The 26,495-nt window shown below is 46.6% G+C and overlaps 2 protein-coding genes across 8 annotated transcripts in view; one reads left to right on the top strand and one right to left on the bottom strand.

The window, feature by feature from the left end:
- ATG13 (autophagy related 13) overlaps nt 1-21,470 on the bottom strand; it is a 1,946,514-nt gene extending 1,925,044 nt beyond the window's left edge. For 2 of the 7 annotated variants that reach the window (XM_069623218.1, XM_069623216.1), the window contains exons 1-2: nt 21,312-21,416; nt 256-484 (exon numbers count right to left, since the gene is read on the bottom strand). Coding sequence is in view for 4 of the 7 variants with exons in the window: in XM_069623214.1 (XP_069479315.1) it covers nt 21,312-21,370 (59 nt within the window). In the remaining 3 variants the exon portion in view is untranslated. Of the gene's footprint in view, nt 1-255; nt 485-21,311 lie in introns of those variants that run through there. The other 5 variants (XM_069623214.1, XM_069623211.1, XM_069623215.1 and 2 more) reach the window with 3 other exon arrangements.
- The window catches only part of HARBI1 (harbinger transposase derived 1), a 107,480-nt gene continuing 102,400 nt past the window's right edge, over nt 21,416-26,495 (top strand). Inside the window, exon 1 of the mRNA XM_069623219.1 lies at nt 21,416-21,619. The gene's annotated coding sequence lies outside the window, so the exon portion shown is untranslated. The remainder of the gene's footprint in view (nt 21,620-26,495) is intronic.

Genomic DNA, 26,495 nt, shown 5'->3' on the forward strand with positions numbered 1-26,495 from the left:
GCCAAAAGCGCCCAGTCATCACCCACGTAGTAACGTCAGTTGATGCAGAACACAGAAGATCAACACACCACACAGCTCGCCCCAAAATCAAATTTGCTACCAATAATTTTACAGAAAACATAAATCTGCAATTTCGCAAGTGCTCTTATTTATCAAAGAACGCTCCAAAAACCACGTTGAGATCCACTGATTGCGATGAACCACCAATAGTCGTGTGTCCTAAGGCTTGAGTGGTAAAAGTTTAAAACGACGCACTTGGTGTTTCTTTCGGGATAAGATGTGGATTCGATGCATCAGATTCTTGCTACAGCGTAAACGATGACAGGTTGCTCCTCGTCGCTGGTACCACCAAAGGGCATAACGGTCCCGTCTATCGTTCCACATGATGGTGATTCTGAACGATGCGGTTAGGCGCATCTGCCATTGCTGGTTGAAAAAGCCATCCCATGGCAGCTGGAAACTATGGCAGAACGGTACAATATATCTGTGTAGAGAACAGATTCAAGATAGATTTTAGTATCCGTTCTTTATTCTAATTTATGTTGTCATTCTGCACTGGATTAAACAGAATAACGAACACAAATCACACACAGACAACGTGGAGTACTATTTTAGACTACGATGTGCATGAAAAGTTAGCACTGAGAAGTCGGTATAGCTCCCAAAGGTATGGATAAAGTGACTCAGAAATGGGACAACAGACAGATGGCATTGTAACGGAACTGGGACTATTATCTATAGAAAAACGAACCAATTAACCATGGAAAATGTTCAACCTTGATTGCACACCCCGAGATTTCATGGGACAAAGTGGTTTAGATAGCACTAGCCTGCATATCTGCAGATTGTGCTTTTGTCTCATCTATGAGCAATCGTCACAATATACTCCAACCAACAACCCATAACAATGTCAATAATCAATACAGGCCATAAATCCCAACCTTTACTCATTCCGACTTACCCAAAACACCAAATTATTAGTAGACTTATAAAATAAATAAACTGCAAGTTACACACACAATATTTTAAATATGGCGCGGTATACGGAACAAGGTATTCTGTCCACTCTTTAGGTCAAAATGGCATTTTAGCACGTCGCTAAATTCTCCAATATGCAAAAAGAACTATTTCCCCTTTTTTCATTGCAAAAATATTATGTATAGTTCAATTTACATTATGTGTGGTTGTTTCATTCTCTTGGCGTTAACGCGCAGGTTCTGCTCTGAACAACGGTTTGCATAAATTGAATCTAAATGTTCCGCTTGGTATTTATGTGCCAGTACACACGCCTGCGAGAAGAAGAGAGGTGAGGTTGTCCGAGCTGGATTGCCATTATAAAGCCTCTCTTTCTTTTAGAACTGCATTTCATGTTTTTATTACACGCTTTTACTACTACTGACTGACTAATTGCTAAACTGCTGCTTCAACTACATTTATTCACATGTGTTTAACGTTATTAGGACAGCGCTAGGCGGCCTGTCCTCTTTCTGTTTCTGCCAGTTGGCGGATCTCGCCTCACTTGCAGTTGGGCTCTGCATTTATGTGCCGGTGCATATGCCCGTGCAGCGGACAGGCGGAGCAGGCACACCGTCGGCGCGCTTAAGGCGAGCATGTCTGTGCTCGTTCGTGACCCGGATGTGCAGGATGCTAGCCTGAAATTTAGTAGAAGTTCCAATTTGGATCTTGCACCCTCACACACCATCCTCCCTAGGGGATGGAACAAGGCACCAGAACCAGCCACACCCTGTAAAAGCCAATCTCCACCCATACAATCTGCCAATACCAGTACCAAAGATGCAGTGCTGATGCTGCTCAAGACGCGCTCCCATCCGGCCCACACTGCTGAGGTCTACGACCTTGTGACAGACCGTCTGCCAGAGTTTCTCTGCATCCAGAGACATGGCTTCGAGATATTGATGGCCCGGATTAGTACAAGCAATACCTAATGATTACAAGTTAATCAATCTCGATCGACGACCAGCACAAGTGGGTGGCGGCTTGACAGTCATTTTTAAATCTGAATATATTATCTATAGACTTACCCTTAACCATGAATTAAGCATGGAAGCTTTATTGGTTAAATGTATAAGCACTCTACATATAACCTGCCATCATCTTCTTGTTTATCGCCCACCTGTGTCTTACACTGGGTTTCATGATCCATTTTGTTGACTTAGTGGCCGAATTTCAGCTAAAATATACAAATTTGATTGTCCTGGGCGATTTTAATCTTAAAACTAATAGCCCTAGACCTATGGAACTATGTCCAGAGTTTGACGCAGACGGTGTGTTGTGACCAGAGGGCCTCACACCGGAGCACCGCCTTATATCCTTCCCAGAGCGTTACGGGGCTGTCTACCGAGCCTTCGTTGAAGGAGAAGTATTCAGTGTTTTTTTGCGCAAGGGCCTGGCACACCTCAGGGACGCTCGGGTAATATGCAATGCAATATGGATTTAGTTCGAGCCTGTTTCATGGTAAGCATAAGGGTGGAGGGGGGGGGGGGGGAGTGGTCCAAAATACCCCTGGCAAGATAGGTGGGCGTTGGAAAAGAAGGAATACCCCGATTGTGTGGGGTGAAGAGTGCGCCACGCGTCCACCCACCCTAGTGCCATGGCGAAGGAGTGGAGCTTAGTGTGTGTATCGGGATTCCTGTTACCCAAGTGTGTTCTATCCATGCGCACGTCCATCACTTCTTTAAAGTCCCCACCTAGTACCCAGTTGTCAGCCCGTTGTGCCATCATCACCTCCTGGAGGTTAAGGAACTTGTGCATCAGTGTCGAGGGGCATAAACTGGCACAATACCCCAGGAGGCATTCCCGATATAGCCCGTGACCACTACGAAGCGCCCCCTCCAGTCTGCATGGAGCCCTTTCAGTTGGAATGGGACCCTTTTGTGCAAAAGGATCATGGTACCCCAGGAACCTGTGAAGAACCCTGTGTGAAAGGTGGTTGCATAGTTGGACTTCCTGAAGAATTTGTTTTCTGTGCCCATGACGTGCGACTCAGTCAGGTGAGCTATGTCCGGCGCATATTTATTTAGTTGTTGGAGAACTAACTGCCTCTCACCCCAGAGCCCAGTCCGTTTACGTTCCATGTGAGGAGTGTCATGTGATTGTCATGCACCATTGGTATGTGTGTGGTGGTTGCATTTGCCGGGGGGGGGGGGTGGCGGAGTTTGGGGCCGCTGGTATCCAACCCATCCAGGTCCTCCCAGATTTGTGACGTGACCCACAATAATCCTGCCCAGTGCCCTTCCTTGAGCAGTAAGAGTACTTGCATCAACAGCTTCCAAAAAGAACATCTACCCCATCCCTCCACCTTGTTCTTCCTCCCCGACCATAAGCACCTGTAACCCAAACCAAGCGCCAAAGGGGCGCCTAACCAGAACGTCAACCATTGTGGGCGCTAGCCCGAACTGTGTTAGCGAAAAACACATCCTAAAGGCAGTGGCTGCTGGTAACACTCCCCTTTAATGGGTGCTGAGACAGCACAGGAGTCAGTGTGCGGCGGTCTCTGCAGTAACCATTATATGTGACAGCCCCCGTGGCGTGGTCCATATGGAGGATAGCATCCCTGTCTCTGAAGTTTAGGAGACGTGCAATAATTGACCGCGGTGGGGCACCTGCGACGGGCCGCCCAGTGGGGACCCTGTGCGCCCGTTCAATCAGCTTTTTGGGGGCGAAGAGATGGGAAAGCCAGTCCTCAAGGAGGAGTTCTACACTAGGGCCCTCTTCTTTCTGCGGGATCCCTAGGATCCTTAGGTTATTTCGTCGCGCCCTTCCTTCACTATCTTTTACGCAGTATTCGAGTTGATCAACCTTCTGGGAGATTGAGACAAGTTGTTTTCCATTTCTCTGAGCGAGTGTTCCGTGTCTGATATTCTTTGCTCCGACTCCCCAACTCTAGACGCTAAGTTGTGGAGGTCCTGGCGGAGGAAGGACACTTCTGTAGACAGGCCCCCTATCGTTAGTTCTAAGGATGTCCTCAAGTCGCCAATCGCCCTCATAACATCTGAGAGAGAGATGGCAGCGTCTTGAGTCCCATCACCTGGGTCTTCAATGCCTATGGGGTTGCGGTGTAGAGCTTGGGGGGATGGCAACCGTGAAGCGGTACATTTTGCTCTGCAGATTCTGTCGCTTGCTCTTGTCCTTACCCATCGTGCTTGTTGCGGAGACGGGAAGAGTTTAGGCTGGTGTGTCCGTTTTAGTCTCTGGATCAGTGCCAAGCAACGCTCTCACTCTGTATGTGGGTCGCTGGTAGGAGGTGGTACCGGTCCTTCTTGCCAGTCCGGTCCAGACCGTGCGAGGTATCCAGTATTGGGGGAGACCCTGTAGTGTCACTGATAGTTGCGTCACAGGTTGTTGAGTGGTGTGTAGACCAGTCCTTCGTCGATCCCTCCTGGGGGGTGGAGGGGAGGCGGGGAGCGCAATGACCAGACACCAGTGTTTTTTTATGTGGGCCTGGTCTCCTTAGGTGGGCATAGGCCAGATGTAGGTTATTCGGGTCCTTGTGGAGTGATGGCGCCCATGACTAAGGTGTTGCCGCCGCTGGGGCAGGGGGCCCCAGTAGGCACCTTACCACCTCTGAATTTACTGTGGGGCGCTGTGCCCTGGCGGATTCTGTATTGCCAGGGGTCCGGCGGAGAGGCCTCTCGGTCAGGCAGGTGTCCTTGAGGTTAGTGATGGGGGCGTGGGGGCCACAAGGTGTCTGAGCGGAGAGGTTTGGCAGTACCTGGTCAGCGCTGGGCAGTTTGTGGGGCTGCCTGGGCAGCCGTCTGCGTTCCCCTCAGGCGAGCCGTTGCCCATGTCCTAGGTGGTGTCTTCATGCCTGGGGTCCAAATGCTATTACGGCAGGATGTGCCTCATACAAGTTAAGGGCAGGGGTTCAGTAGTCCTGAGGCCTGGTCAGTGAGCCTACGGTTCTCACCTTTATTGCCTGCTCCTTTTGTCACCCATGTACATTTTTAAAAAATGTATTATTTATTTTATTGATGTTTTGGGTTCATTCAAAATTCATTATTTGTTTCATAATTCGATATCACCACCGCATACCGGCTGACACTCCCCCTTTCTTGACTTATTCATCTGGTGTTTCATGCCTCACTTCTGAAACCCTGCATTCCCTCCCCTCACATGTCTCCACGCCCTCCTCATCTTCAGTTGGACGATTCTGAGGAATAAGAGGTCCGTTCTATTCTTGGCTCTCATGTTTCCTGTGGACGTCTATTCTATCTGGTGGACTGGAAGGGCTTTGGTCCTGAAGATAGCACTTGGGAACCGTCTATTAATGTCCACGCCCCTCACCTGGTAGCAAGTTTCATGGTTTGCCCCCGGACAGTGGTGAGACATCTTCTGATTTCTCAAAACAAACATCTCACTTTGAAGTCCCATACCAGCAATATATAGTCCCAATTAGCCCCAAGCAAACAGCCACTCAGCACATCAGATATGCATGCAAAAATGATGTCAGGTTTAGCACCTGTGAGGGTGGGGTGGGGGGGGAAGGGGGAGGTCACTGATATTTAGAACAAGCAATCTTCATCATTCTACTTCCTCACTATGTATATCAACCGCAAGGACATATTCCTCACCGAAATCCCTCACCTAACTTTGTGTATATATTTAATAACTTCAAACTATTCCTGACACCCACTAATAGTCCACCATAGGGACGACCCATTATCCCTTTTTTAGCTATTATTTGGTGTACACAATATCTGTCCCAATGACTTTGTGGTTAACCAACTTTCCTACATCGCAATCACATCATTCTCAACAATGCATCCTGTTGAACCCCTAGCTGAGAATAAATGCGAATAGCCCCCCCCTTGTGTTCCAACTCAAAATTTTACAGCTTCATGTCTTCCCATTAGCCGAAGTCTGTGCCTGCGAGGACAACTGCGCCGGCATACAACCTAATAGCCACCTCAGCACTTGTCAGGATTCCCGCTCTGCACCTTCTCGTTCCAAGCAGGTTACTTTCCTAAGACAGTCGGCCGCTGAAAACTTCCTTGGAAACTGCAGGATAGAGTTATAGGTAAAGGACTCAAATTCTTAGCAGACCCTGCACAGACTCGTATTCACACACATCACTGTCGCCGTGATCAAAGAGGAAGCGACGGGCGTTTAAATCCTGGCATTATTCACGTCAAAGTGCTTCTCAACTGATTTACGTGTCGGCAGTTGGAGCTTCAGGTGATAAGATTAGCTTAGTACTGTCTTGCTGTAAACCCAGAGTTTTCCCCACAGACTTTCTATCAGATTTTCCTTGTTGGCTTTGGCAAACCCTCAAATTGTTTTCTGGACCTTTTGACTCTGCTCTTTTTCTGGTTTTCTTAGATTCCGCTCCTGGATTTGTGCAACAGACTTACCTTTATTTTCTTTGGCACATAACGTCGCTGTGGATTGCTTGGTTTTTTTTTTTGGTTTCCGATATGGGGAGGGGGGTTTCTCTTAAGGAGGATTTGGTTTCCTACACGACAGCACACCCAATGACTTGTTTCTCAAACTACTATACCATTGAGTGTTTATTCACCCCCGCTTTCATGCTAAAGGCAAATTACCTTGCTATTATGGGATAGGTGCGGGACTGGTTAGTTTCCATTCTTAACGTCATACTCTCTCTTTCCTTTTTCAGCTGGGGTGTCCGATGCAGATTCCTGCTTCCAGCCTATCTTTTCAGCAATCACCCAGCCAGTAGAGTTTATGTTATTTTTCTGGCTATCCGATTGCCATGAAGGCCATTAGTGCATCTGGTGTCCTGGTCTATACTGGTTGCTTCCTTCGTAACCAACTGGCTGCCCACTTTTCTAATCATTTTTAATTTATCAGCACGTGTGATAGGGACATAGAGACCTTTCGACACTGCTGCCACATCTATGTTAAAACCTAGATTGCTAGTTTTTAACATATTATGTGATTTTCACTGGGACATCAATGTCACTACAATGCACCAGAGTGACAAAATGTGTGTGCTTAAGGGGCTCAATAAAATCAAAGTCATTTACTTTGATCGCCTACATTTTTATAGCATATTGCAAAATTCAAGGGGTCTCTTTCACTTGCCACGCTACTTTTGTTTCTATTACTCCTACTGGGCCCCTCTTCCTCATAATCTCCATTCCCCGTGTGACTGATAGTGTGTTGAGTGGTACGTTCTAAGATGGCCACCACCTTTCTTTTATTGGCTTGGGCAGTTTCCCAGTTTGCACCCACTTCTTCAGATAAATCGGATTTCGCTCTGGAGCGGAGCACCTTTCAACTACTGATCCGTCACCACATCCAATGGTTACGCAATCCTATCTCTTTCCCTCCATCACATCTGTCTGATACATCTTACTGGCTTCTTTGATGTCATTATTCAATACCCAACTAGTCCGAGCCCCAAGGAGGTGTATTAGCGCGGCTTGCTCGCCTCTTCCTGACCTTGCTCGTCATTCTCTAACGCCTTAGGATTTCTCTTTATTTATCGTAACTACCGCCTCGTTTCTTTTGTTTTTGGCATTGCGGCCACTGCTGGCCACCTTATTTTCTGTCTGCTTAAGCTTCTGGCATTTCTTCTGTGACAGCAATTCTTCTGCAGCCAGTTCATCAGTAACTTCCAGCACTTGCACCGTAGCCTCTGTTTGGACTCCTCCTGATCAGGTTTTACTTTTACCCACCCCAATATTTATCACACCATTGTTCCTGACTGTTTCTTGCAATTTTTAAACCCTCTTGAGATTGACCGCATGATTTCAATATCAATTTTAGTGCAAACTGGATAGTGGTGAATAATATCGTTCTGATCTTCTCTTTCTTCAATACTTCTTGTGCTGTGGTCACTTTCATTAATAGATTCAGAGACGTGGCTAGCCTCCGACTTGAGTGGTTGGTTACAACGACCCAGTTGCCAGTTCTAAATGGCCCTCTGCCAATTCTATCTGCCCCACCTGCACAGTGTCGCAGTATGCGGCTGCCGCATTCTGAAATGAATAACACAGCTCTAAGAGGGAGTTATTGTCAATCATTGAGTGTGACCCTTCACTCATGTTAATGTTTTAGACATTTGTACCGTGCACTATCACCACCGAAGTGGTCCCCTGGCGCTCTGAAAGAGGAGGGAGGGGTTGATTTAGTGGGAGGAAGCAGGAAAGGTGCAAGGGAGCAGTGATGTGATGTTGGCGGCCACAGCCCGGTGGGTCCGTTGGCTGGGCCTGGGGTGTTTGCGGCCGGTAGTCGTCGAGTACTGTTGTGCAAGACTATGTGTGTTTTTGTTTTTTGTTGCAATGAAGTGAAGTTTGTGGGGTTTGTTGTGCTGTAGGTTTTGGTTGTGTCTCGTTTGGAGTTTGAGAGGTGTATGCAGAAAGGGAAAGTGTTAGTAGGGTTGGTTAGTTTGCGTCTGTATCCTGAATTGAGGCGCTCGGTTTGCGTAGTCTCCCCTGATGCGGCTCTGTCCTGATCTGGGTCCGACTGGCATACAAGGTTCCTTACTGCTCTGGCCACCACCTCTAACAAGCTCTCTCATTGCTCCCCTAGTCCTCCCTTCATACTCCTGTGGCCAGTGCACCTGCCAATGTCAACCTCTCAGATAGTGTGGTGATTGCCAATATCTCGACAATTCAACACCACTGTGGTACCTGGCGGTAACTAAGGGGGGGGGCGAAAGTGTTGGTGGGATTGTCTGGGGTAGTTGACTCAGTTTCCGTGTGTGTCGCCTGTGTTCCAGTCTATCCGGTGTCACCCGTCCAGGCGCTGTTGGAGATACCCTCTCGGGTCGGTGGATGTCTGTGTCCTTTCCGGTTTGGACAACCTTTTTCCAGTTTTGGTTTCCAGATTTAGTCTGTGGTGTTGAAGAGCCAGGTTTTAGTGATTTCCTGAATTGTAGATGATCTTCAGCGTTTCTTATTTCTTTTGGGATGTTGTTCCAGGTTTTTGCGGCTAAGTGGTAGAAGGATGTGCCTCCGTTTTTTCTTAAGGTACGATTTGAGTTCCAGGCGGATTTTGTTGCTTGATCGGAGGGGTCTCGTGGGTTTATAGACTTATTTTCTTTTGTAGGAATTCTGCTCCTTGTCCGCTGATTGCCCTGTGCGTTATGCACATTGTTTTGAAGATGATGCAATGTTTTACTGGGATCCAGTGTAGTGTTTTTAGGGCTGGAGTGATGTGGTCTCTTATGGATAGTTTGAGGAGTAGTCTTGCTGCTGCATTTTGGATCTGTTGCAGTTTCTTCAGGAGGTATTCTGGTATTCCGTGGTAGAAGCTGTTTGCATAGTCGATTTTTGACATGGATTAGGGCGACGATAGTGAGTGTTTTGTGCGTGAAGAAGAGGAAAGGTAGAATTCTTCTTGCCGTGTGGAGGAGGAAAAAACATTTCTTCACTGTTGCATAAATTTGTGGTTCCACCTCGACTTCCGTTTCCATATCAATTACATTTGGTGCTTCATGAAAGGTCTCTGGTCTAAAAAATGAAGTTATTGTCCCCTTTGCCATAAGGTGACTTGTTTGTCGTGTCTTTTGAAACATTACAATGCAGCTTTCTTTAGCCGCCATTACTGCTGTACCCGCGGCTTCCACTTTAGAGGGGCCGTAAGGTTTTCCCTTTGGCCGCCGAATGTTATAATCACTATTGCGGTTAGTGGTTTTCTTTTTGCCCGGCATTTCACCAGTCAGGGAACACTGGTGCGTGCCTATATAGCTTTAATCAAGGAACCAAATGCAGTTTAATAGCCATATTTTTTAAAAGACGTACCTCTACCACAATACTGGAAAGTCAGTCAATTATAATTTTTGTGTTGCTGCACTGCTTCTTTAAGCTTCCTACTTACTTGGAAAACCTTTGCTCTGCTGCCTGTGAGTCACTCCGTAGCTTCAGGGAGGGGGCGCTTGAGCACCTTGGAGGCACCAGACACTCTGCCCACACACCGCGTGCGCTCTGCGCTCCCAGTGAGTTTTTAAAGGAGGATTCCCTACTCCAATAGGCAGTGAAATGGAAAACATTTTCCACAAGTCGCAGCTCCAGCCGAGATATCTGCAGGTAAGCAGACACACTGCCCACACACCGCCAAAATATAAATACACGAATTAACCATAGCCCTGGAGAAACCATCAACCCCAGGCCTGATGTTGGGAGGGACAAAGATAAACAACTTGTTCTACACCAACAACCTAGTCCTTCTATCACCCATAGAAGAAGGTTTACAAAAAAGGCTTTTGACATCCTATCCAAATGTTGAATGTCCTTAAGGATCAAAAAGACAAAACCCAAAGTAATGATATTCCAAAAGAAAGTCAGAAACAGTAGTAAGCAATACAACCACTACTTTAAATGGTTGAAACACACCTAAAACACAATACAACTTACACCTGCTTAGGAAATGTGTCAGCACCTCAAGCAGCTTCACACTGGCCACACACAAAAACAAGCATTGGCAATGCCAACACTTTTGTGTAAGCACGGGAAATGCATTTGCCAGACACTGCGGTGGGGTATTAACTGGCCATTGATAGTAGCAGGTGAAAATGGTATATGTAAATTGCCATTTAATAGTAGTGCCTAGCATATGCCTAATACGTTAACACACACCATAACTGTTGGCTTTGCCAATGCTTGTTTTTAAGCGAAGGGCATGCATAGTGCTTATAAATCGAGTAGCTGAAGGCACACCTGGTTAAGGCATTTTTATTACACCAGTAGCTTGTTTACAGCTCCAATTAAGTCGTTAACTGTTACAACTACAGATATTAGAACACTAGCGGAACACCAAAAAGGATACTCAGGTATACAAAAAGGATACAAGTTGAGTTCCCGGAGGGCTTCTCACAATGATGTATTCCAGATGACTTCTAAGAGGAATTAGATGATTGAAAACCTTCCAACTAATGTCACTCTCAGACTAGATAAAAACAGCCTGAGGGAGTAATTAGTGGAAAGGGCCAGATATTGAAAGGATATCACCAGTCAGCTGAAAAGAAGGCAAGGAGTTTTAATCACTATTCTTCATGAACTAATTACTAGGTATGGGTTAGATTAGAAATACACTAACCTGCAGCTAGATGGACTGAGGACTGTAATCCAGGAATTCCAAATCCGAAAACAAAAACCAACGAAAGGAAAAGGGAAGTTAGTAAGGTGACTAACCCGAACGGAACAAGGGCTGCACTAGTGACGGGTTGGTGCACACCGGATAGCGTCCATAAGTTCAGTGCACTATCCTTGAAGCAATGAAGGCTGAAATGGATGGATATCCGGTTGGAAATAAGTCTAAGGAATTCCTAGAACAAGAAGGTCCGGGATAGGCAGGGACTGGCAGGGCCCTTTAAGGGAGGTTGAGGTTGGGATAGGAACTGATTGCAGAGTAACACAGGACTCAGTTCTCACCTATATTCACCCCCTTGTGGAGACAGGATAACTGGAGAAGATGAAGGAGGAACGGAGAGGATCCGGTACCCTGGACGTGGAGAATAGAATAACCAGCTGAGCCGCCATGAGTTGCTGCAAGGAGCCAGAGGACCGCGGCTTTGGGTTAGCTGGAGTTCCGACCGTAGATTGCAGCGTGGGTCCGGCTGATAGCAAGAGGAAGAGCAGTCTGGAAACTGCTGGGAAGCGTGGTAGAATGCCGAGCTCCGTAACGCTGACAAAAGAACAACGATCAGAAGTGCCGTATCACGGGAGGCTTCCGTTTAAGTACCAGTCAGCTGATGAGGGCACGTGAGTAGCGCTAGTCAGCTGATGAGGGATCGTGAGTAGTGCGATGACGTACCATCATGTGATACTCGCGCATACCTGTGGAATAATTGGTAAGCGGTATGCGCGGTATGGAATGCCCGTTCGGGAAAGGCAGAAGGTAGGCAACAGAGAAAAGCGCGATAGAAGTCTTACAGGGATTAGCGGGAATGAAAGCGTTTGCCAGAAAACTTCCCCCAGAGTCGCCACAGAGTATAAAACGGTCTGGCTGATCTCTGGGCTGTACGTGCAGGGTGCCGAGCATGAGCATGAGAGGATCTGACAGGCATGACAGTAACTCTCAGAAAACTGATTTGAAAAAAAACACCGATGGGCACTTGGAGTGCAAAGTTTGATGGTAAAGCTTGATTATAGCGAGCTCAAAAAGTTACAATGAGAAGGTATTTGGGGTATTTCACACAAAGCAATGAAAGGACATATCACTCTAAAGCAAACTGCGAATTGACTACAGACCAAGCTAAAGATGACAAAAATATTGGTAAAGTAACTATGTACCACAAAACAAAAGAAACCGAAGTAGTACAAATAATATGAACATCAAAACAGGAACAGAGAATAAGACATAATGTCACAAAATATTAAAACGAGAATGCAGCCTCCCGAACTATCTGCCGGCAGTAAAAGATACTAAACATAGACAACCAACGACATGGTGAGTGCCCATAAACTAGAGCTCAAAACCGGAAGACTTGACCCTTTAAGAGCCAAGGACGAGTATGCTGGTCCTTTTTGCATAGACTTGCATGATAGCCTGGCAGTTGTTAAATAAACTTGGAAAAAAATGGAAAACAAAAGATATGTTAACAGCACAATATGAACTATTTTGAAGATGCAACTCATTTACTCATTTAGTGCACCAAATACGAAGGCATCAGAAGCCACTACTTTAGAGACCTTTTCATTGTGCATTTGTAAGGCGCTTAGACATCAAGGAATTGTGCTTCAAAAGGGGAGGGAACAAATAATGGGCTAAATTAACAATGATGAACAAACGGCAGAGCCGGTCCTACTAGGCCTTGTGAACATTTACAAAATGCAAGTGCAGAGTGATACAAGAGACAGAGGAGGGGGGTAAGTGTGCCAGACAGACAATTGCAGGTCAACAGATAAGTGCAAGCAGTGCCCACTTGGTAGGAGTGTGGTCACCTGCCAGTACAATAAGTGCAGGCCTGTGAGACATCACAAGCCAGTGGTTGCCCAAAGGCAAGTGCTGGGGTGGGCAGAGGCTGAAGGCGATTGTTACGCTCACCTGGTATCCACAGGGACGCCACGCAGCCGGGTTACTCCCTGGTATGCTTCTCAGCTTTGCCCAGATGTGGTCTGCTGGGAAGGTTCTGCCTTGTGGTAGAGTTAGGCGTGCTCTCCGTCCTGCCTTCTCTGCAGGGCCGCGTTGTCTTTCATTGGCGTGTGCGCTCCAGTTACTTCACTGACGCCAGCCCATTTGATATTGTTCAGATCTTAGTGCTGTTCTTTAGTTTTGTTGCTATATCCTGCATGCCTTTGTTTGTTTAAAATATCTCTTTTTCTCCCTTGGGTATGCAGAGCTTCAGCACGGCAAACTGGTTTGGTTGAGCCCCGCTGGTAAATGATGGCGTATTAAGAGCACTATCATGCGGTAAGTAAGCGCTATGCGCAGTGCTGCGAAGTCTTGCCTTTGCTAACCTGCGTTTTCCATCCTTGTAGGTCGCTGTGTTCTTCAGCGTGAGTGGAATGTCCGGAGTAGTGCCAGCTGAGAGTCGACCAGCCAGGTAAGCCTTTTGAGCAGTTCGTAAATTGCAAATGTCTCTACTGCTTTCTTTAATGTTGCCTCCATCTTCCCCTTTCAGGTCGTTCTGTCCAGGAGGCGTGAAGATTCGAGGAAGCTGTTCTCAGTAGCTGCGAGTGGCTAAAGATGAAGACTGCAGGTAAGATGCTGCTGCTAATGATGTTCCTTTTGTCTCCTTGCAGGTTCTGCTTCTCCGAGGTTGGAGGGAATAGCTGGACACGGTGAGCGTCACGTTGCGAGCTGCAAAGTAACGTGAAGCGTGTCGTCTTGCTCGGGTGTGGTTTAAATAGCCCCAACAAAATAGTCCAGGTAAAGTAGTCCCTAGGCTACCACACCCAAAACACTAGACCGCAAAGTTTGGTTCCTTGGAACCAAGCTATGTGGAAGCCTCCATGTTGGCTGATAACACATTAAGTAGTTCCCAAGCACATGTTTTTCATGGTGTATGAGCCTGGCGCCATAGGCGCCAGGTGTGACCCCAAGAGGGTTTTGGAAAACGATGCCAGGTTCTAGAGGCCCGAGCCCTGACTCCACCTGGCCAATGGGTTTGCCAGAGGGGGTTTTGGGCGAGGGTCGGGACAGCGATTGGACAGAAGGCAAGGACCGAGAAGGACACATAGGAGCCCAGGCTATCAATCTCACCAACTGTGGGGTTTAGCATGGGAGCCAGAGGGGGAAGGAGAAGGAGAAGGAGAAGAGGGTATTCTTGAGGAGCTTGCGGAATTTGAGGAGATCCGGCTCAAGACAGAGGAGATGGGGTATGGCTGTTCCAGAGGAGGGAGCCAGCCAAGGAAATAGATTGGCTACCCGCTCGCTGCATAGGGAGAAGCAGAGAGTTGGAGTCAGAGGATCTGGAGGGAGAGTATTTGGTGAGGGCAAGTTGTAGATAGTGTGGTCAAAGGCCCCAGACAGCCTTATGGATGATGCAGATGGATTTGAATTTGATCCTTGCAGCAACCAGGAGCCAGTGGAGAGATTTTAGGGCTGGAGAGACACAGTAACTGGGCTTGAGGCCAAGGGCAAGTCTTGCAGCCCTATTCTAGATTAGTTGGAGGGAGCAGTGAGAGCAAGATAGTAGATTAAGGTAGAGGCTGTTGCAATAGTCCAGCCTAGAGAGTACCAGAGCTATAAAGACACTGAGCTTCTGGGGAAAGTGAGGAAAGGGGGGAAAACCCGAGAAGGTGGAGTTGGAAATGGGCCTTCTTGACAAGGTCCAGGATGCGAGGAAAGAAAGAGAGGGGGGGTCACAGATGAAACCAAGGTTTCTGGCTTCAGAGGAAGGAGAGGGGGAGAACCCATAGAAGGTGGCCAGAGAGAAGGGAGGAAAGTAGGAACAGGAATCCCAATAGGAAGGATCTCAGTCTTGCTGGCATTGAGACAGATCATTAGAGGTGCACCAAGCCTGAATAGCAGACAGGCAGTCAGGCAGTCAGGAATGGTAGAGGCACTAGGAAAAGGTTCAAAGGAAAGTTTGAAAAAGAGTTGGGCATCATCTGCATAACACTGGAAGTGCAGGGAGAAAGTGGATATACGGCGAACAAGCAGGGTGAAATAGATGTTAAAAAGCCAGTGCGAAAGGGTACAGCCCTGGGGGATGCCGCAAGTGGAGAGAGAGGTGGGAGAGGAGAAAGAACCCGGGATAACCTGGAGACGGACGCTCAGTGAGGAAGGAGGTCAGCCATAGAGCCCGCTCCAAGATACCCAGGCAATCATGGAGCTGCTTTGTGAGAATGGAGTGGTTGACCGTATTGAAAGCAGAGGAGAGAGAGAGTAGAATGAGAACAGCAGGCAAGTTAGAGACAAGGGATGTAAGCATTTCTTCACAGGTGTTCAGGAGAGCAGTTGCCGTGCCTCTGGATGTTCGTAATCCAGAATGATGGTTGTGTAGGCAAGCAACAAGCTCAGTAGGCTGGGTTAGTTGGGGGAAGACCAATTTCTCCAGAAGTTTCCCAAGGAAGGGAGTGATAGAGATGTGGCGGTAGTTAGCCGGATACGAGGGGTCGGCAAAAGGCTTTTTAAGGAGGTGGTGCACCAGGGAGTGCTTGAGGTCAGAGGGGAAAGACCTGGCAGCAAGACAAGGATTACAGAAATCAGCAACTGCAGGGACAAGGGAGCCGATGTAGTCCTTAATAGTTCTGGAAGAAAGGAAGACCTGTTTGGAGGAGACCTTCATAGAGCGGACAACTCTAGTGACCTCATCCGATGTGATAGGAGGGAAGGAGGATGAGAGGCCAGGGGTTGGGAGAGGAGGGGAGAAACAGTACTCCGGATGTCCCGAGTTTTTGCAGTGAGTGGCAAGTTCAGTGCAGAGGGCATGGGAGGGAAAAGGAGAGGTGGAGACTGCAGAACGATTGGCTAGTGCCTTGCAGATTTTAAAGAGTTCAGGTGTCTTGTTGGATGCTCCAGAGACAAGAGCCTAGATGTGGGCCCTCTTCTTGGAACACATTGAGAGATGATATTGCCTTTGGAGAAGGCTACAGGCCAGTTTGTCAGAGGATGAGCTTGAGGTCTGCCACTTCAGTTCAGAAGCTCTGCTCCTGCATTTCAGGGCTGCAAGATCAGAATCGTACCAAGTGTTACGCTAGGAGGCAGGTTTCAGGTGGATTCTCATGACAGGGAAAATAATGTCAAGGGTGTTAGTTATGTCAAGATGGAGGTTGTTGAGAGCACAGTCATGAGGGGGGGATGAAGGTGGCAGCGAAGGCAGCAACAAACACTTGTTTCATTGAACGGATGTCTGCAAACTAGGCTAGCAGAGTTGTGAAGGTGTAGAATTCCGACTTCACTGCCCACACTGATCCAAATACTATATATAGAGCGAGAACTGTCATACAGGGGTAAAAGCAGCAGCGTACATGGCTGCATTTCACAAATTAAGACAACCACAATAATAAAGTAATACAAGCAAACTATATTTACACACCTCATACAATGGAACGAGATATCCCTGGTCTAAAAGGATGACTTCAGAGACCATCCTGGGGTCATCTGATGATCATCGAAACTACACTAGAAGTCATTTCAACATCAGACGTCATCACGCTGTTAAAGTCATCAGCAATTATCTCAGAATGGTGGATGATGATTTGGGGATGAGCTTAGGATGACTTAATGAATATGCTAACATCATCCCCATTTTAGAAAACTCTTTGTTCCTTATGCTTTTAGGATGACCTACTGATCACTTCAGGAGATTGCACGTTTGTCCCTGATGATTCTGGGGTGACCTGCTGATTACTTCAAAAGCATTGCCATGAAACATGTTTGTTCTTGATTTGGGGATGACTTACTGATTACTTCAGAACATCAGCGTTTGTAGGATGATATGCGAACCAATACAGATTGTCATTCTGCTTTTGCTTAGTTGCACTTATGCTGAATGATCCCCCACTGTGGCAAGTGTAAAGCTTGAGACCATGTTGGGCTAAAGTGGAAGCCAGAGAACTAAACATAGCATGCACCCGTGAGAATCCTTTGCCATCCCAGTCAAAAGCAGGCACCCATCACCCTCACAATCCCCAACATGGCATGGATAAAGCCTGAGACTATGTTGGGCCAAAGTGGAAGAAAGAAGCCTACACATAGCATGCACTCCCTGGGTGAGAATCCTTTGCCATCACAGTCAAAAGAAGGAACCCAGCACCCTCACAATCAATACATTTCCATGGTGACTAGTTGGGTAAGAATTGGTGTTGTGCCACTGTGTGAGACTACACAACACATCTGCTTGGTATTAGGTAAGCTCACATTTTGGTATAGGTCTGAACTACACAGGTTGGCAGTGACTGAGCAGCCAGGCCTATCTCAAGAGGGATAACTGTGAGCTGTAGTGCTGTTCAAATGAAATCATAAATAGTTATTTAATTAACATCATTTTTTTAAATAAGCATTCTTTATAAAGGCAATTCATGTAACAATGTAAATATACTTTTAAATTACTTTTCAGAATCAGACCAAGTTAGTGGATAATCTTTGGATATGCTTTCTACACAAGTGCTACACCGTGGGGTGACTTCAATCACAAGGACAGTAATGGCAATTATATATCCTAGTTATATTTTGCAGATTCTGAGGTTGCAGAAAGGAAAGGTTTAAGGAAGGAAAATGGTTAAACAGGTTCTCAATATATGCGAGGTCAACTAAATCTTCCAATGAAATCTAGACAAGCCTTTCCCAGCAGTAACAGTCTAAAACAAGTTACCACCTATGAAGGACAAACCATATCAAAGTCAGTGGGCTAGAAGAGTCTGCAGGGACCCAGGACAGCCAAAGTCAATTTGAAACAGTCTATGGAGCTGAGGCATTTCTTAGAATCAAAAGTCTTGCACAAAGTTAGAGAGTTTGATAGAAAATCACTTGTAGGGTCACAAGCTGTGAATACAGACTTGGAATCAACTGTAAAAGTAAGCCACTGCAATTCCCAACTGAGAAAAGCAAGGCTACAAGACAGTGAGGTATGTAGCCTAAGTCTAAACAGTACCTCAGGTTTGAACTAGAGTGGTCCAGCTGGCTTCTATCCTGCTACAGCGTTGTAGAACCCGTGTTCCTGACCCTTAGTCGTGGGGACAAGAGGGAGGACATCTGTAGGGTTCCTGCTGTGGTACTTCGGAGGTCATTGGCAGCTATAGACTCGGTTAAGCAGCACTTTGTGGTTTCAGCGCTTAGTAAACAGCACTGTTGCAGATCTCTGGTAACAGTTGGGCTTCCTTCACTTCTTGGGTCTGGTGAGGGGACTCTAGCTCTGGTCGTCCTGCTTCTGGAGGGTCCTAGGAGAATCCTGGAGCTTCTAGCCAGATTTCAGACTTTTCACTCGACTACGGATTACTCGACCCATGGCACTTAGTTCTTGCAGCAATGAAGAAGTACAGCCAGACAGGGAAAATGGTCCAGTGGAGTTTGTCTCTGGGTTAGTTGGTCCCACTAACCCAAGGCAAGAAGACCATTCCGGAGCTCCTCTGTCTGAAAAGGGAGTTTCAGCACAACAGCAGGGCTTCACCGGGCAATTCACAGGTCTAGGAGGATGCAGCAAGCTTCGCTCATGGTTTCTTCGTCGGGTGTTTCTCCCAGTGGTCGACTGCCTCTAATCGCAAAACCCTCTCCTTTTAAGCAGGTTTCTCCCAATCATGTACAGCCTAGGCTGTCAATCACACATCAGGGTCGCTGTCCTGAAAGGACAGCCAGCCATTCAGGACTGGTTCCATTCAGGCATTCCTGGAGACAAAGGACAGGGGAGTTTCGGGACCCTGCCTCACATCCTATCCTTCCAGACACACTGGAGCCAGAGGCGGGACTCAGGGCTGAAGTGCGCCAAAGGCAAGACAAACAAAGGGCTTCAATCTGTTTGACGCACAGAGTAAAACCCAAGAAAGACCTCACAAACAGAAAATGACAAAAAAAGAAGACAGGGGCCGTTTTGATAAAATCGTCACCCCTGGGTACTATACTGCAGCTGAGGGTTCAGCCTGCGGTAGAAAAGCACAATGGTATGAAAAATTAAACCACTGCCACTAGTCATTTGAAAGTAGGGAGGGCAACATACAAATGTTACATGAGAATGTAGGATAAGGGGCTACTAGGTAACCCCACAGCGCTCCACATAAGATGGTGTGTGCTTGACCCACAAAGAGAAAAGATAAGTAAAGTCATTTTCACTTTACTATTCTTGGGAACAGTAGTTCACACAGGAGACGGTATTTTAAACCTTATGAGAAATCTAAAGGATTTCTCAGTGACACTGCACTGAAGGTGCTGTGTGTCACCATACAAAAAGTAGATGCATATGGAGTTTGTCAGACTGCCAAAACAGTGAAAACACATAATCCAAAAGGTCAAAATACATGAGACACTCACTCCAGGATTAAAATTAAAACATCCTACAGTCAAGCAAAAGAGCTGGGGGTCTCTAAGGTTGAAGGGAATTAGCACAGAAGAAAGAAAGAAGCAAAAAACAAACAGAACCACAATGTCCATTAACTACCCACAACCTACCAAATACAAGCAACAAACCAACCACAAACAGCAAAGACTAAACCCAAAAGACCATGAAAAACACCAATCGAAAGAGGACCACTAAGGAACATAACCCGCACATCATGCCTCGCCACAAGAAAGACAAAGAAGTCAGAAAAGACAACAGAAATAAGAAATCCCAAACCACTCGGGAAGGCACAGACCAGCATGATCGCACAACCCCAAAAACCTTGACAAACATCTGAGATAGCCCAAGGAAACATACAAATAACAGAGCAAAGACAGACTACAATGCTTGCTACCTGTCCACATACGACAACGTGGTAAACAAAAACAGCACAGCAACAATGAACCGACAGCCAACAAGCTTCACGAATACAGACCCAACCAGGACACCAAATGGATGACAACTAATAAACCATCCCAACCCGGTCTCCACCATGGACATTACCCCAACCAGAACAAGGAATAAATTGGAAACCATCACACTCACTCTACACCCCCTATATCACCAAGACTGGAACAACAGAGGGGTAGCTACCCTATTTACCACCCGGAAACAAACCAACCCTGCCATAAACCTTATCGGTCTACTCGACAAAGAGACTGACCAACAAAGAACCACCCCACCCAAAAGACTCCACTGGGAAAAACACACCTGGAACGGAAACCCAACCAACACCACACCGGTCAGAACAAGCAATACTAACAACACCTCAAAAGGGAAATCCAGCAAACTACATGGCAGCCTCCTCAACATTAGATCCATGGTAAAACACTCAACAGAAACCAAAGACCTAAGCCAAGGAGGCACATACGTGCTCTTCCTTACAAAAACCTGGCTATCAGACAACTATAAAGCCATCGCGAATGAAGCAATATCCGACAATTATAAATTAATACACGCCAACAGAGAAAACCGAAGAGGAGGCGGATTCGCAATTATACACAAAACACACATGAGCATCTCGAATCATCACAACCAACGCAGAAGATTATGAATCCCTCCTAATCAAGATAGAACTCAACAACCAATCCAACATAGTATTCCTACTGTTCTACAGACCATCTTCTTACAACCCCAACTTTGCAACAAAACTAGCGGACGAGGCCGCCATGCTATCAACCCACCATGACAACCTAGGAGAAAGAGATCCCACTGATACAAACATAGATACAACAGAAGACACACTCAACAATTGGATCACCAAGGCCATTGACCAATTAGCACCAGCTAAAACATTCAAAGCAACACCAAAACAACTGGCAGCAAAATGGTTCACAGAAGAACTGAAAAAACACCCCAAAAAAACTGCACAATGGAGAGAACAATACACCAGACAAGACTAAATAAAATACCAAAAACAAATCAAACTGTACAAAGCAAGTCCTCAAAGCAAAAAAAAAAAGTAAATAAATAAACTACTACGCCACAAGAATCAGCAAACAATTCATAGAAAGAACTCCATCACCTCTACATAAACACTTTGTGAAAGTCACTTACACCAGAGCACGGTATGTGTAGTAGCTGCACAGCAGTTACTGCGTCTGCGAGCATTGCAGAGCCTTAACCGTACCGTAAATGAGCTTCGGAGCAGCTATTGTGTCTATTCCAACAACAGGCTGCCCCGTGTAATTTCAAAGCCAGATGTTTAGAAAATCACGTACTTACAATATTTAATTTCAACAAGTGATACAATACAAGGAATTACAGCTTCAACTTGCATTCCTAGAGGTTGCAAAAGGGCTCCTCTTAACAATATAACAAGGGGGTGAGAACGTCTAAGTGGATGGGTGCTAAAAGAAATGCATATAAAATTCACTACAAGAGCTGGATCGCATGCACTCACCTGATGCTGCCTGGAAACTGGACATGAGCGTTTTGTAAAGGGTAGTGTCTAGTTCCCATTCGAGAAACCAACAATAACAAGGCCCGCCCTCCACTTCATCACGTGGGCTGCTCTGCATTTCGTGGGTTTCAACGTCCGCTTCGTCACATGGGCTGTTCTGTCTCACGTGGACTTGAACGTCACTTCATCACGTGAGATGCTCTGCATCACGTGGCGTGGGTGTTAGCGTTCTGGAAGGCGAGCCGTTGCGAGAACGATTCCTCCGTTCCAAAGCACATTTCGTATCGTTGATTGTTATTTGATTTCTGGTAAGTCTTAAAAGTTTTCTCTTGCTGATTGTTACTTTAATGCATAGCGGCAATATTGGGAAGTGGGTATTTTGGTGGTTTATAATGTGACACGGGTGAGATTTACTCAAAATACAGGCGGATTCCTTTTTTTTTTCGTTATTTCAGTGTATTTTTGGGATATGTAACGTGCATCACAGGAGTGAGGCAATATTGGGGAGGGGTATTTCTGTATGTTTTGCGGTTTGTAATGTGCATCGGTTGAGATTTGCTTAAAGTACAGAAGGATTCAGTTCGTTTTGGGGTTTTCTCATGCAGATGTACGACTTGTGTTTTATGGAGTGGGGATGGGCACAGTACGTTCCTCTCGTCCCAATGGGACTTCCACTGTACCAGCGAACAGTTATCCTTATAGCTGGTGCGGGGAGGGAGGTTGTTGGAGGACTTGCCAACATTCTGTGACCAAAAAGATGTAGGATTTTTCAAGTTTCAAAAATAATAATTCCTATAACAATGACATATGCGGAAAATACTAAACCTACATTGTTGGCACCATTCTAAAATACTCAACCCATCAAACACCACAACATGGAAACATGTTGAAATGGTAAACATTTATAATTCTGAATGGTAACTTAACACCAAATTAAATTTCCTAACTTCACAGAAGGTAATCCCTGAGAGTTGGTAGGCAACGTGTGCCACTGCTCTCTAGCAGCAGCCAGGGCAATACATATTTATTGCAAGTTGAGCACTGAATGACATGGCGACCGATATCCCCCCTCAGTCTGATAGGCAGATACTGTGTGATGGTATTACACGCTGAAACTTGCCTTCACTGGTGGTTGACCCAGGAAGAGTGCAGGAGAGAGTCAAGTAGCTGTTAGTCTAGTGGATTGGTCTGAGCCCAATCAGTGATCACCTACCAGTCCACTGTATAGACAGACTAATGTATTGCATGCTTTGTCCTGGAGCCTGCCTTAGAGTCACATAAATTACTTGCCACTGTAAAAAGCAGTAGGATCTGTCACTGAAATCTGTAGGCAGTAGGACTGCTTAAAAAGCAGTAGCCTACTACCTAAATCGGTAGGGTTGGCAAGTATGCGGTATATGCAGCAGATGGGGGTATGTGTTTTATGCTGACAGACCCATTTGGGTACGAATTTCCAGCATAAGAGTTCAGTTATTTATTTCTCCTGCATGGGGGGCGATTTGGCATTCCCCGAGAGAGGGGCTAAACGGAGGCCTGGTATTGTTTCCATTATCAATCACACATTTAAAGTCCCTACGAGACCCGCTAGCATTGTGTGTTTGTTTTAAAGTTTGCTGATACTTTATGAAATGCCTTTTTATGGGTTAATGACTTTTATCTGTTATGTTGTCGTGACGTTTTCACGTGGGAAGTCTACGTGGTTAGGAAGAGGATTACGAGCAAGGAGCGCTACATGCTGTGCACAGGCAGGTATTTATTTTTTATTGGGCATTATTCATCTCCGATTAGAGCCAGGTATATTTAATAATGATATTTTTATTTATATTGCGCTCTGAAACAGGTGTTTCAGAGCGCGGCAAGTTAGGGTGTGGAGACATCGTGAGCCGGCGAGATCTCGTCTGCGAGGACCCACACTTCCACAGAATATTGGCCGAGCACGAGTGAGACAGTCTGCCTCAGCGCTGCTCCTGATAGGGGAGCCTACTGACCATAGGTTCCCAAGGACTAAGGGACCCAGCTTCCAGGAGCGTAATGACAATGCCATAGGAAGCATCATGGGTGCCCTGGAAGCCTACAGCGTGCCACCATTGCGCACACTCTGCCCTCAGTGAAGTAACTAGAGGGCACCTGACACCAGAACTGAGTACTGCCTCAACCCCACGCATGGAGAATTGATTATCCGTCATTTGTAATTCCTCAATAAATGTAGTTGGTGACACCACAGGCATTCTGTCATCTTTTAGGCCACCACATAGTGGAACAGGGGAGAACAAAACACTGATGGGTTTGTTTTTTCCTATTTTGATTTTAGTTGCAACAACAGCAGATCTTTGTGCGTCTTCTTGGCTGGTATCCTCCTCCCCGGCTCTACCCACCCCCGGTGGTTTATGGCCGTGCCGCACATGCTGAGGGAATTTCAGGGCAGCTTCGGCTGCTGCCATCTTCACCCTTACCCAGTGGTGGAAATGAGAACAATTTCGTGGGGGCAGAGTTGAAGGGTGGTGGCCAAAGAGGTGGGGTTTGGGGGAGGGGCGCAGAGCTGGCAGTCGACCTTCAATCCAAGGAAATGTCCCAAAAAATAATAGTTTAAAATGGCGCAATTTCTTTCATGCTGCTTCTTTTCCAAACTGTATATATCAATTCCACTTTAAACCACTTCCCTGGCACTGGCGATGAGTTACTTCACTATGGGAATAATAGTTTTGATCAGTGTTGCTGAGTAAATATTCTTTAAAATGCACAATTTGCATCCCATTTTATATTAAAAAAAAAACTCCCTCTTGGGGACTATTCAAACATTGTCAGAAACGGAATGAATTGCCATTTACAACTATGGGCCACTTTTTCATTGGTGCCCAAGACAATTTTTATGGCCCAGTCCGTCCCGCACTTGTACAAGGGAGCAAACCGTAAACGGCCATCTATGCACCTAAACTAACAGCAATGTTAGTCTACGCTGTGGTCTGAGCTCATACAGAGGATTATTTTAAGCAGACTGTTAAAGAATCATTAAGAAGAGCAATTACTCTAGGTAATGGTGAAAGGGCAGATAATCTGTGGGGAAATCCTGGTTTCAACTGAGGGATTGTCCTGCAACCTCATTCTTAAAACCTGCTGATTTCTGTTCACCATAAGCAACGTTACTATAAGCAACGTTTTCTTTTACTTGAACCACACCCGGCACAGCTCCTGCAGCTCCCCTCTGAAAGCAGTTGGGTGGCTGCAGCGTGTGGCATGGTTTCAATGATAATGGGGGTATTTATTTATTCGTGCAATGTTTGACAGCTACCTGCATATATTTTTTTATGCTATGTTTGTCGGATACAAGTATCTGACAAATATTGCATAAATGAATAATCCGGATCCATGTATCCGACAAACATTGCATAAATAAACTGGGTCGCAGCTGAGGACTGTAACTTCCTCTGGTGACCCTGTGCACCCTGTACGGGGTCACCGGAGGAAGTTGGTTTGCTTTTCCTGCGGCTGTGACCTGTATCAAAGTCCTGCTGTGTACACGCAGGGGGGGGTGGAGCCATCAGAGCTGCCTGTGCACAGCATGTAGCGCTCCTTGCTCGTAATCCTCTTCCTAACCACGTAGACTTCCCACGTGAAAACGTCACGACAACATAACAGATAAAAGTCATTAACCCATAAAAAGGCATTTCATAAAGTATCAGCAAACTTTAAAACAATGGCTCATGGCAGTAATGAGCTGCTCCGCCCCCCCCCCCCACTCCGTGCTGCCGCGAGTGCTTTCTTTTTCCAAAGTAACCCATAGCAGAGCATGGGTTTGGGGTTCGCGGCGGCTGACTCTGGCCGGATCCCGCAATCCAAATACACATCTGGTGCCGGATCTCTGATCCAACGAGAGCCGGCCCAATGACCAGCGCTGCCGTTATCTGCAGAACACGGCATTCACTGTTAAAACAGCAATGAGCTCACTACGATGGCATGCAGTTCCCTTGGTATGATTTCTGTAACTTTACTGCCTTTACGAGGTGAGGGGTTCAGAGCATTGCAGGGAGATGTGCCTAACCTTGGCGCTCAGTGCTGCCAGGCAGTGCATTGAGCTGTACCGGCCAGAGTCTGTACCACAAGATGTCTTTCTTGACATCCCCTGCCACCCCCATATTTCTTTCTGTATAGGGCTGACTTCCTTCATTTCCCTCAGACTTCCTTGATTTACCTGCGTTGTCTCACTGCATGTTGCCTGCATGTTGCTTTGCTAGTATGTTGCTTTGCTAGTATGCAGCGAAAATGCAAACTGCTATGTAGTCTTGCCAGCAAGATGACAATGAGTAATTAGCCCTAAAAAATAGCCCTACTGTAGGCAGAGGTCTTCAATCTGTGGGGCGTGTGATCCAAGACAGCGAGAAAAGAGAAAATACATGCTCAAGTCAATGCAGGCTGTTGAGGGCGCGGGAAATAAATGCAGCCTGGACATGCGCTTTCCTGAATTTGGATCATGTGTCCATGCTGCGTTGTTGCTTCCTGCTGGTGATGCCAGCGTCTTATTGCGTGGTAAGGGATGCCGCTTCTCGGCTCAGACCGCCACACCAGTTGGAGGGAGTGCCGGGAAGCAAGTGTTTCAGGCCTTTGTCAGTCCCTCTGCTTCCCCCTTTGGACCCACGAAGACTTAACGCTTGGGGGAAAGGTGAGCAGGGGGGCTAGATCACTGCAATGCTGGTTCCCCGCCCCCCTCTCCCTCTGTGCCCCCACCTTGCTTGGCCATGGGGGAAGAAGAGGCGAGCAGCGACAGAAGCACGCGTTGCCAGTGTTCTCCAGCAATCTGCCGTGGGGTAGCCAGATATCATACAACACCGGTCCCTCCACCCCCCCTTGATTCCCCCCCTTGATTCCCCCCCATGACCAGGCTTTATCAAGCCCCCAGTTTTACAGAGGGAAGCTGGGGGCTCGGTGACCTAATCTAAGCAGTGCTCCTTTACCCAGCCGTCACTCGCGCATTTCCTGGCTCTGGTGGCTCATCCCGTTTGTTTTTTCGGTCCTGAAAGGGACACCACAGGAATCAATGGGCCATGCACATCACCGTGGCGGGGAGGGGTGTGGTCACTGTTGAAAGCAGGCATTCTACATGCTGGACACATTATTGTCCAAATGTGCGTTTTACACGTTCAAAGGGAAAAAGTAATTTCCAAACTCAAACGCTGCTGAAACTTGCCT

The sequence above is a fragment of the Ambystoma mexicanum genome, chromosome 11 (assembly GCF_040938575.1).
Source record: "Ambystoma mexicanum isolate Mex_15411 chromosome 11, UKY_AmexF1_1, whole genome shotgun sequence".
NCBI classification, from domain to species: Eukaryota; Metazoa; Chordata; class Amphibia; order Caudata; family Ambystomatidae; genus Ambystoma; species Ambystoma mexicanum.